Source organism: Diospyros lotus, chromosome 6 (assembly GCF_014633365.1).
Source record: "Diospyros lotus cultivar Yz01 chromosome 6, ASM1463336v1, whole genome shotgun sequence".
NCBI lineage: Eukaryota > Viridiplantae > Streptophyta > Magnoliopsida > Ericales > Ebenaceae > Diospyros > Diospyros lotus.
Window position 1 is genome coordinate 31274384 of NC_068343.1, and position 12919 is coordinate 31287302.

The 12919-nt window shown below is 40.6% G+C and overlaps 1 protein-coding gene across 1 annotated transcript; it reads right to left on the reverse strand.

Moving 5' to 3' along the window:
• Positions 1 to 529: 529 nt before the first annotated feature.
• On the reverse strand, positions 530 to 12080 carry LOC127803338 (uncharacterized). The gene is made up of 6 exons (XM_052339491.1): positions 11913 to 12080; positions 11032 to 11190; positions 10720 to 10817; positions 10429 to 10528; positions 8486 to 8668; positions 530 to 796 (listed from the first exon to the last, which is right to left on the reverse strand). The coding sequence occupies exons 2-6, from the start codon at positions 11086 to 11088 to the stop codon at positions 674 to 676; spliced, it is 561 nt and encodes a 186-aa protein (XP_052195451.1). The 5' UTR covers positions 11089 to 11190; positions 11913 to 12080; the 3' UTR covers positions 530 to 673.
• Positions 12081 to 12919: the final 839 nt, after the last annotated feature.

Genomic DNA, 12919 nt, shown 5'->3' on the forward strand with positions numbered 1-12919 from the left:
ATTCAATTCTGACCGATTGCTCACCCCCTACTTGAGGTTCCATACTAGCATCTCCTTCCAAAGTGGTTTCCACTGGCTCAAATTGAATAGGTTTGCCAATGTTATCCAAAAAACAATATTAAAAACAAAAATATATATATAAAAGAAAGGAAAAAAAAAAACCAAATAGATAAAGAACTAATAGACACAAAATATTTGAAAGCAAATATGAAAATTTCACTGAAAGAAATGAAAAATAAGCACATATAGTTCAATAACAATAAATGTACTTTATTTTCAAAGAAGATGCATTATTAAATCTTAATGTTAACAACCAAACAATTATATGAGCTGATAAATGCACCGTGCTTTAAACTATTTAATTTAACTAATGTTTGAATGTTAAAACGAAATAAAATAAACACACGTTATCTGAAAACAAGATGTATTTGTTACTATTTAATCATTGCCTAATAATAATCACATTCTTATAATTGTGAGCCACTAAATATGTAAAAAAAAAAATACTATATCCAAATTTCCACAAGACTGTAGTTCAAAGATAAAGCATGCCATAAAAGTCGAATATTAGAGAATTAAACATTGAAGGGTGCGAATCTTTTTGTTACAACAAACAAAAGGATATGAAGGTTGTAAGTAGAACATTTACAGGTGGCAGAGTCCGTGTGGTGCATTATTCGTCATCTTTGTATGGATACTCCTCAGGAACTTGCTTCAAAAGCTTCAACTGCAACTCAAATACATCGTCCCCTCTAAGCATATCTCGAAGCCAGGTTACTTCAGTCTTCAAGGATACCTGAACATGGGCGATTATCAGAACCATGGTAGCAATAACAGTAGTGTATGTCACGAGACCAGAAAAGCTATAGGGCGGTTAAAATTTTGAAGCTAGGTCTCGGCTATTTACTATATGTAATTCCTATTAGTTATTTCCTTGCAATTGTTACTTTCCAGCTAGATAGTTTGTTATAGTTTACTTTCCAGCTAGGCAGGTTGTTAGGGAAGAATCTGCCAGGTGTCTAATAGGACAAAAGGGTTGTTATGGGGGAAATGATCCTGTGGGGCCACTTTGGTTAGGCTATATAAGCCTAAACCTCTCGCCTGTAAAGGTATCAAAAAGAATCCAATCAAGAAATCTGTTATTCTCTCTACCAATTCTCTCTTCTCTTTCTCTTCTACCCTTTCTCTTCTTTCTCCCATCTCCCTCGGTTGCTACCTTGGCTCCCACTGAACCAAGAAGGCCACCGATTGTCACAGCATCACCGTGACATTTGGTATCAGAGCACGATTCTGGCAAGAAGACCGACGAGTGCAACAAATGGCCGAAAGAACACGCATGAAGAACATGGAGTCGCAGCTCCAGCAACTAAGCTCGACAGTAGGAGAATTCCAGGACCAGATGGATCGACTGGAAGTCAGCAATCAGCAGAACCATGATGCAATCCTGTCGGTCGAACGAAAAATGGAAGGAGGACTTAACCGAATGAGGGAAGATATCAACCAAATGAGGGAAGAGATGGGACATCAACTTCAACAATTCATGTTGATGTTTACCCTGTCAAAATCAGGTGCGGATGTCCCCCGATTTTCCTCAAAGGGATAGGAATGATCCCATCTTACAGAATGAAAGGTTGAATCAAGATAATGTAGCCCAGGAGATCATGGTGGAGCAAGGCGACGACACGGAGACCTTGCTAGGAGGGGGACGAGTGGAGCGGAATGTTCCCCCACCTCCGGCGTTCCCTGTACCCCGAATGGAGATACCCGTATTTAAAGGGATTAATCCTAGATGGTGGATTAGAAAATGCGAGAGACTGTTCGAGTGGTACAATGTGCCGCTAGAAAGAAAGGTTGCTCTAGCAGCAGCTTACTTTGACGATGGGGTGGACGCGTGGTTTCAAGGTTGGTCTAGAGGACGAGAGAACTATACTTGGAGGGAGTTCTCTAAAAGGTTGTGCGAGAGGTTCGGGGAGAAGAGCATGTCGAACACCATTAAGGAATTTAACAAGCTCAAACAAGTGGGGGATGTGGGGACGTACTTAAGGAGGTTTGACGAGTTGAGATCCTTGATGAGTAGCCATGACCCGCATTTGACTGAGGCATACTTTGTCTTTAGCTTCCTCAATGGTCTAGGAGAAGACCTGAGACCTATGGTGAAGATGATCAGACCAAGGATGGTGGAGCAAACAGCCGAAAGCGCTAGGCTACAAGAGATGGTGGTGGTGGCCCTGTTAAAGAAGCAGAGGATGCAGCACCAAAGAGCGGGACACTCAGGAAGCTGGCAACAAGGAGGAAACAGCAAGGGGATCAACAAGGAATTGGTGAGAAGTAACATAGGAGGCAGGAATTCCATTAACCCAAATTTTGGTGGAAGACCAAATGACCTCAAAAGGCAACCTGGAGCCTGTTATAGGTGTGGCGATAGGTACTTTTCGGGTCACCAATGTAAGCGCCAGCTGCTGTTATTGGAAGGCCGCGGAGAAGTAACAGATGAGGAAGTAGGAGAGGAGGTGGATGGAACTGATGAAGAAGGGATAGAGGACAACGGAGAGATATCCCTCCATGCGCTCAAAGGAGTTACTAATAATAAGATAATTAAGGTCGAAGGAAGGGTTAAGGAGGGAAGCCTGTCCATCTTAATTGACAGCGGAAGCACACACAGCTTTCTCGATGACCACACGGCCCAGAGGCTCAAGTGTTAACTCACGGGCACACTACCCTTGAGTGTGACAGTAGCTAATGGAAATCGGGTGGTGAGTAGCTCGGCTTGTTTGGGGTTCATTTGGGAAATGCAAGAGGAGGAATTCGAGGCAGACCTTAGGCTGCTGAAACTTGGGGGGTGCGATGTAGTTTTGGGAGTGGATTGGATGAAAGGGGTGAGTCCCATATGCTTTGATTTCAACAAGATGGAAGTGTCGTTTGAAAAGGATGGTAGGAGGATGACCATTACCAGTGGAAAGGAGGCTACCACCTGCAAAATGATCACTGGAAAAAGGCTTAAGAGGGTCCTGCGGAGCAAATGGGGGCAGTTTTCACAGCTATTTTCAATCGTAGAAGTGGATGAATGACAAGGAGGGGAAGGGCTAGGAGAGTTGCAACTCGCGGTCAGTCATCCATCAGGTAATTCTGGACAGGTAAGCACACTGCCCCTTGTTGATGAATTATTGATGGAATTTAAGGACTTATTCGAAGAACCAAATACCCTACCTCCTAACCGCACCCTAGACCATGCGACTAACCTCAAAGCCAATACTGAACCTATCAACATGAGAGCCTACCGTTATGCACCTACCCAAAAGACTGAGATTGAGAAAATGGTGAGAGATATGTTGCACCAATCCTTCATCAGACACAGCCGAAGCCCATTCGCCTCACCAGTCCTCTTGGTAAAAAAGAAATATGGCTCTTGGCATTTCTGTGTGGACTACCGCCAGCTAAACGCCCAGACCATCAAGGATAAATTCCCCATACCCCTTGTAGAAGACCTAATGGATGAACTACACCAAGCTGAATTCTTCTCGAAGCTGGATTTAAGGTCAGGTTACCACCAAATACGAATGAAGCCCAAGGATATATATAAAACCGCCTTCTGAACCCATCATGGCCACTTCGAATTCTTAGTGATGCCATTTAGGCTCACCAATGCCCCAGCCACATTCCAATCCTTAATGACTCAAATATTTGAGCCTTACCTACAGAAATTTATCCTTGTTTTCTTTGATGACATCCTTGTTTATAGTCCCACCTTAGACCAACACCTCGCCCACTTAAAAACCACCTTCGAAGTCCTGAGATGCCATCAATTATTCATCAAAAGGTCAAAGTGTGCATTCGCCCAACCTCAAGTAGAGTACTTGGGGCACCTGATTTCGCGGAAGGAGGTCAGTACCGACCCAAAGAAAGTAGAGGCCATGCTCAATTGGCCCAAACCTAATACCTTAAGAGCTCTCAGAGATTCCTAGGCTTGACAGGATATTATCGCAGGTTCGTGAAGGGATATGGAGTCATCAATAAGCCTCTAGCTGAGCTATTGAAGAAGGGAAACTTTCACTGGGGTCCTAAGGCTGATATAGCCTTCCGTAAATTGAAGGTCGCAATGAGTAGGGTCCCAACCTTGGGACTGCCAAACTTCAGCAAGCCGTTTGTGCTAGAAACAGACGCCAGCGGGGTGGGTATTGGAGCAGTACTCATGCAGGATAGTCGGCCCTTAGCATTCTTCAGCCAAGCTCTGAGTCCAAGACACCTAAACCCATAGTTATTAAAGGCGCGCCTAGGCGCAAGGCGCCAGTTTGGCGCCTCGCCTGGGCTAAGGCGAGGCGGTTTCAGCAAGGCGCTCGCCTTGCAAGGTGAGGCGCTAATCTTCCAGACTTAGAAAAAATGCGCTAATCTTCCAGACCTAGAAAAATAGCATTTTTCAAAATGAAACATTTTCTTGATTGTGGACTTGTAGTGTTTATTGATTGTGGAGAATACTAAAGCTATTCTAAAATGTCCTCCATCAATAAAACAAGAGATTGGAGAGTACATGCAAAAAAAGAAAAATAACAGGGATGAGCAAATTGCATGATGGATGAATCAACTTTAATGTTGTTAGTTTAGAATTTGAAGATAATGAAACATTAATGATATGCATGACTTATTATTGATAATTTGATAGTTTTTATGATTTTACAAGATTTTGAGTTTTTTTTCTAAAAGGTGCGCCTCGCTTCGCAAAGGCACGCCTCACCTCGTGCACCTCGCGCCTCAAGCTCCAGGACCTTTTGCGCCTCACGCCTTTCAGAACTATGCCTAAACCTTAGCATCTACGAGAAGGAGTTTTTAGCTGTTGTCATGGCAGTAGAGAAGTGGAGGCATTATCTAGAGATAGGAAGGTTTGTAATTAAAACTAATCATGAATCTCTTAAATTTCTGCTGCAGCAGAAGCTACAAACTCAGTTATAAAAGAAGGGAATGGCCAAGCTAATGGGACTCGACTACTCTATACAATACAAGAAGGGCAAGGAGAATCTCGCGGCAGACGCCCTATTAAGGTGTTACGAGGAAGGGGAGGCAGCTGCCATCACGATGGTGATACCAGAGCGGTGCAGTGAAGTGGTGAGCAGTTATGATGGGGACGAATACATCAAGGAAATCTTAGAGAAGTTAGCAGTGGGGAGTAGCACAGTGGAAGGATATGCTCTCAAGGATGGATTATTGAGATACAAGGGCCGGATAGTAATGGGCAGTAAGGCTGAGCTTAAGAGGAGCATCATGCAATCGCTACACGAATCTCCCATGGGTGGACATTCGGGTATTCAAAATACCTATTTGAGGGTTAGGCAATTATTTCATTGGCCTTAGCTTAAGGGTACTGTGAAGGAGTATGTGCTGGGTTTGATACATATGCCGGAAGTGCAAGCATGAAAATGTAGCTTACCCAGGGTTATTGCAGCCCTTGTCGATTCCAGAACAACCGTGGCTGAGTTTATCCATGGATTTCATAGAGAGACTTCCAAGATCAGAAGGGAAGAATTGTGTGTTGGTGGTAGTGGATCGATTAACTAAATTCGTGCACTTTGCAGGATTATCTCATCCCTACACAGCCCAAGAGGTGGCTAGAGTATTCATGGACCTAGTGATAGCTTTACACGGGGTGCCCAAGACCATCATTTTAGATCGAGATAAGGTGTTTACAAGTCAATTCTAGAGAGAATTGATGAAGAATGTGGGCACCAAGCTCAGCCTATCAACAGCATACCACCCACAAACTGACGGCCAGACTGAGAGGGTCAACCAAAGCTTAGAAACCTATCTAAGGTGCATGTGTTTGAGACAACCCAAAAGTTGGCATAGGTGGCTGGCCATGGCACAGTGGTGGTACAACTCCTGCCACCATGCCTCCACCAAAATGACTCCGTTTGAAGCTGTCTATGGGTATAAACCCCCTCCCTTACTAGCCACGAGAGGACAGACCACAGCCACAGCCATAGAAGAATACCTACAACAGCGAAGAAAGGTGCTGAGCAATTGAAACAAGAACTGGCAGCAGCCCAAAACCTGAATGAAGCAAAACACGGATAAGCAGAGAAGTGATCGGGAATTTAAGGTTGGGGAAAGAGTGTACTCGAGGCTGAGTTATCCGCACCTGAAGGCCATCACTCAAGGGAATGTATATAAACTTAGCCCTAAGTACTTCGGACCATTTCTTATCACAGCCCGAATAGGCAAGGTAGCCTACAGGTTGCAGCTGCCAGAGGGAACCAGGATCCATCCCGTATTTCACGTCTCCTTGCTAAAAAAGTCTACTGGAAATGAGAGCATCAGCCAAGAGCTACCAACTCTGCCGGAAGAGAAGAAAGTCCCGAAGGAACCTGAGGCTATAATGGAGAGGAGAGTAATCCACCATCAAGGGGCCCCCCTCATTCAAGTTAAGGTCAGGTGGCAGGGGAAATCGCCCGAGGAGGACACCTGGGAGAATTTACCAACATTACTGCTGCAGCATCCCAGGACGGCCGACCTCTTGAGCATTTCTTGAGGACAAGAAATATTTATGGGAGGGGTACTGTCACGAGACCAGAAAAGCTATAGGGCGGTTAAAATTTTGAAGCTAGGACTCGACTATTTACTATATGTAATTCCTATTAGTTATTTCCTTGCAATTGTTACTTTCCAGCTAGATAGTTTGTTATAGTTTACTTTCCAGCTAGATAGTTTGTTATAGTTTACTTTCCAACTAGGCAGGTTGTTAGGGAAGAATCTGCCAGGTGTCTAATAGGACAAAAGGGTTGTTATGGGGGGAATGATCCTATGGTGCCACTTCGGTTAGTCTATATAAGCCTAAACCTCTCGCCTGTAAAGGTATCAAAAAGAATCCAATCAAGAAATCTGTTATTCTCTCTACCAATTCTCTCTCTCTCCTTTTCTCTTCTACCCTTTCTCTTCTTTCTCCCATCTCCCTCGGTTGCTACCTTGGCTCCCATTGAACCAAGAAGGCCACCGATTGTCACAGCATCACCGTGACAGTGTATTGTCATGATCCTAAGGTTTTCCTATGGTTTAGATAGAAAATTGAGAAGAGTACGGAGGAAAAGAGAGCAGAAATGGAGGGAGAGGCAAAACAGAAACAGAGAGAACTGAGGGAGACTTAGACAGATAGAGAGGGAGAACAAGAAGAATAGAGAGAGAACAGAGAAATCAAAAGCGAACAAGAGAGAGAGAGATCAGAGTTGAGAGAAACAAATATTCAATTATCATTCACAATGACTAAATCTCTAGGTTACAGCCTATTTATAGGATTTCTAGGTAAAGGTACAAATCAGCAAAGTACAACAAAGGAAAAATACATGTAGTAGATAATTCCTAATATATCCGTAATACATCCTTGGGTGGTGACATGTATCGGTAGAGTTTCTTGCTATCCGATTTGAAAGAGTTAATTATTTGGTCAAGATCCATTCGTGTTTGGTACTGAATCTCATATCCAGATCCATGCCACTAATGAATAACAAGTACCTGGCCAAGCTAACATGACCCCTTTTAGGTGACCACATATTCTCTCAACATGACCCCTTTGTCAATATAGAGGAATGATGTGGGGATAAAGGGTTTTAAAATAAGTGAAACTAAATTTAAAAATATGATAAGATGCTATGAAGGGAAGAAAACGCCACCCAAATGAAAATGGAGGTTGATTCCTTGCCAGTTATCTCTTGGCTTGTGTTTTTGGAGTTGGGTCGATTCAAATTGTGGACTTGCTGGGGATAAGAATAAACCACTCTCATCGTATAACAAAGCTCTGCTCACCAAATCCCAACCCGATTGTGAATCTGATCTGACACTTGTTGGATTTGGATCCAAATCTGATTTTGGACATAAATGGAGCAGATTCAATAATTGGATCTAGATCAAATCCAACTCATTGACAACCCTATGTAAAACTAGCCCTGACCACGGTTCAACCGAATTGGAATCATTCCTCTAAAAACCAAACCAAAACTGTCTGTTTGGTTTTGGTTCAAAAACTGAAACCAAAACCAAAGACTTATGGTTCAGTCCCTAAAAGATAAGTCTTCGGTTCCAGTTCTGGTTCCAGTTTTTCAACCGAAATCGAAAAGATGATTTCAGTTCGGTTTTTAGAGAAACAGTTCCAGTTTGGTTCACAGTTCAAACTGAGCCATGGTTAGGGCTACCCACAAGAGCATTAAAAATGCATCCCTTCTCTATTGTCTAATAATTTTTTGATGGCCCCTAATTATATTCTCTTATTCCCCCAATTATTTAGTTATAAATAAACCTGAGGCGAATTTTAAAAGCTCTGATAAACCAAATTATTTATCTATACATGCGTTCCATAAAACAAAATCCACTCTTTCAAACCATGCAATATGCTGAAAATTAAAGCCAAGGCAACCATCAGAACTATTAAAAAAATGCCATAGAAGCGAACCAGAAAGAAAAACTAAACAGGAGATATCAAAGAGTTTGGTATAAGGAAAAAGCTTACCATCTCTAAAGCTCCTCTGATAACGCCACTAATAATGTTGCAATAGTATAGACCTTGACAAGTGTCAGGAAGTTCAACAAAGTCCACTAGTGGGTTATCCTCCAAAATGATACTGCAGCAGGTTCCATCAATATCCCAATTTGCCACAGATGCTGTGACCCCTAAGAACATTTTCAAACCAACCTGTTTAAAAGTATTATTAGCTAAAAGATGGAGAAGACGAAGTACTTGAAGATAAATACTATGTGTATGTGACATGATGAATCAGTAGTTATTTATAGCACCCTTCCAAAAATTTCAATCACGATCTGTGACATACAACTCTGAAATCTGACCTGCCATAACTTCAAACTGTTTGTGTATATTCATTGTCTTAGTCATATTGATCCTCCAGCTAACTAGTCACCAGCTATTTCTCTTTCTCTTGTCTAATTCTCCACAAGCGGAATTTTCAAATTGCACCCTCACATAAGAATTATGAAATTCCTACTATATATCAAATTAAAGTAGACCTATGGAGTACCACCGAACTAATTTCTCTGTCTAGCTATATATATATATACTGCATTAGAAAAAGAAGGATTTCTGAGTTCTCCGCCAATAAAATAGTACATTCACAGCTTGATAATCTAGCCATCCAACTAGCCTCAACTCCTTTCAACTTCCATACCTAATTCACTGAACTATTAAGATCTTTGGTGTAGTTTTGCCACTTAAAAATTACATGCAGACACAAAACCTAAAAAGTATTAAATGGATAGAACGATCAGAACACTTGTTCTCCAACTGGGAGGAGTTGTGTACTCACTTTATGTAACTGTGAAAGTTTAAAGTGGTTCATTTATCAGTCAATTGAACCACTTTTGAGATAAAATATAATAGTAAACAGCAACGCAATAAATAAATTAAAAAAATGCGACTACTTTCAAATGGAAAATAACCATAGTTTAACTGGAACAAAAAAAAAAAAAAACAAAAGAATTTTCTTTAAAATATACAAAGAACAAGTAAATGATGATTAAGCTCTTCCTATGCATATAAATATTTAGCTTTTGTCTTACTTTTTCTTTTCATTTTATTGAGGGTGAACCTAAATAGTCAATGATAAAATTGCTCCTTTGCAGCTAGAAAGCCATGGGTTTGACTTGTGAAAGCAACTTCTTTACAAAGCAAAGGTAAGGTAACACAAAAACAACCCTTCTGCAAGCGTCTCATCCCCTCATGCATTAGGGAAGCTCTTTCTTTTTTTTTTTTCAATTTTTTTTTTTTGTTTCACTTTTTAACCTTCCCTTTCCAACACTAACTTTTCTACAGAAATATTTCTTCTTTTCCCATATTCTCCATAAACATTTCAACTATATGCACAATAACACCCACAAAGATAAGTTATCTAGCTAAATAGTGCTCATTACAGTGATGACTGTGCCATTTTAAACAAAGACAATGCCCATATCAATGACCACTGTCTTGTGCAGATTTTAGACACTTAAGAGAAGACATTAAGAGAAGATCTACTAAATAAACCCTGATGATGAGTCTAGCAACACACTGGAGAAATTAATACAAAGTGCTCATAAAAAGGGAAAGAAGTTATTCTCACTTTATAAATAGTTCTTCAACTACTGTCAATCCAACGACTTACCTTGTCCAATGCTTAGTGCCCATGTCCGTAGTCCCCACATGAATGTAACAGGGAAAACTATAGACATGAATAACTCACAGAAAGCCTAAAACTGATGCAAAACATGACTGGATGAAAATTCAGACTCAATACGAGGCCCTATTTAACCAAATTAGTGAATTAAGAAAAAGCATTTGAATCAGCAATAACTAAACATGCCAATAATTATATTAAATTCGGATTGAAGTGAACAACATGAGAAAGTTACTAGTTTCTTTTATGTAAATTGACAGATAAACAAATAGTAAAGATAACAGTAGACCTTTGCAATCACGTCAGCAGTTTCTCTAAAGTCCACACATCTGGAGACATTGGATTTGGCCAAGAACTCATCAATTAGTCGGATTCCAATATTATAACCCCTACAAGGGAACCAAACAGCCAAGTTAATATCATCAAATTGCCGTTCATAAATCATCAACCAAACTTCCACCAACAAAGCCACTAGTTATTAGCTTAATGTCATTTTTGTTTACATACTGACATAAATGTATGTTTGCATAACATAATTTATCTAAAAAAATAAAGAGGCACACAGAGATTTATATGTTACATTTGATCAAGCTGCTTGTTGACTTCATCGACCTCCTCCAGATCCGTAAGGAGTTGGCGCACGATGGCCCCATAGGTAAGGGTGAAGAGCTCGGCGTTCTGCAATCAGGCAATCAAATCCATAACAATATTAGCGAACCAAGTTCATTTGCTAAGAAAACACTAGAAAAATAGAATTTGATGTTGAACAATGTGACCACAACTTCAACAAAAAAAACATCAAAATGATCTAAAAGATGTGAATTATTTCCTATTTCAAGTACAAATCAGCATAAATGTTGTCAAAAAATAGGATCTTTAAACTTCATGTTACCACGTGATCAACACTGGCAAAAATCGCATCTCCAGATCTGGGAGCAACAGGAGCCATCGATATAGCTAGTGAAGCTTATCTGAGATCAATACAGATTCCAAGGTTTGGTATTCGCAGATCGCTTCTCCCAACAATCTCAAGTAGTGCAAGAGATCTGCCCTGTGTACTCAAATCAATTCAATTGCACAGAAACATGGATACCGAATATTAGTTTAGGGCAGAAGAAAATTTCCTAAAATTTCAACAAAAAAAAAAATCAAAATTTAAGAAAAAAAAGTTCAAAAATTTATAAGGCTTTACTTTGTAAATCAAACTGGGGGAAAGTTTCATGAACGTTAATGAAATTGGTGAGAGCAAAATTTCAGGAAAAAAATCTAAAAATCTGACTGAAAGACCTAAGAACTTCAAATATTTTAGGTTTTGTTTTGCTTATTTTCCTGCATATTTCTATTTGGAAAAGATAAATTATATTATTTTTAGGTTTTGTTAACTTTCGGACTTCCTGTTGCCGTTGGCCACCGCCGGTAGGTGATTTCAATGATCGGAACCGTTCATCGGATTCTCTCGACTGCGGTGGTTCACATATCCAAAAATCAAAACGATACAATGGCTAGATGTTATCAGATGTAAGAATTAATTATTGGTCGGAAAGCCCTTTTTGGAACAGCATCGCCGGTTACTATCCACGGCAGATTCCGACGATCGGAACCGCCCATCGGACTCGCCTTGGCCTTATGAGTTGTGACCCACGCACCCACAAATCAGAAAGATCTAACGGCTGAATCTTAGTATATCTAGGTTTTAATTTGTGAAAAACCCTTATGTGCTTGTACGTACGTATATGTGTGTATCAGAAACTGAAAGGTCACCGGAGACCTTACCAATGGTCGAGTAAACGACTGTGCGACGCCAGAAAACGGGCGAGGCGGTGATGGCTGAGGTGGTCCGTGGCTGTGGTCGAACAAACTACCGTGCGACGCCGGAAAACGGGCGAGTGGTGATAGAGGAGAGGCAGAGAGAGGCTAAGGAGTCAGGGTGGGCCTCCAACCTTATACTTTTTCTTTCTAAACAGATTTGGGCTTTTTGGGCCCAATGATTTTATTTACAAACTTGGGCTTTTTGGGCCCAAACTTGTTTTAATTAAAATTACCAAGTGATTAAGGGCTTGCTTGGGCCGTTTGGTTGTAGGTGTAACTGCATCTCTATTCTGCATTTGATTAGCCTACATCTGATTTTATTATCACACTCAGCCCAAGTAATTAAATTTACAACCAAGGCTCCTTTTGTTTAGGGGAAGACATTTTCTTGGAAAACATTTTGTTTTTGTTTTTCTGTGTTTGATATCAAGAAAACAAGGAAGTCAAGAAGAGTCATTTTCTAATTAATGAAAAACAAGTGTCGAAAGAATTCATATTCTAGGAAAATGACTTCCCATCTTGAAAAGAAAACCAATTTTCAAAGACAGTCACACCTATTCCATCTCTTTTTGTTGTGCTCCTTCTTTATTTGTCTACGTCGCTTTGTCTCTCTTTGTCTTTGTCACATTTCGTCAATCTTTTTCTACATTGATGTATACGTCATTGTCTTCGTCAAGCTTTGTTTCTCTCCATTTCTATTGTGTTATGCCTTTGTTAGTCTCCACTTACATCATCATCTTCGTTAAGCTCCACCTTTCTTCGTTTTCCATCACACTCTGCCTTTTTAGTCTTAGTCTATGTCGTTGTACACATCACTATCTCCGTCGAGCTCTTCATCTCTCTATCTCCGTCAGGCTTCATTTCTCTCCGTCTCTGTTGTGCTTTGCCTCTCTTATTCTTTATTTGTGTCATCCTCCATATCGAGTTTTGCCTCTCTTTGTCTTTATCATGCTCTGCCTCTCTTAGTCTTC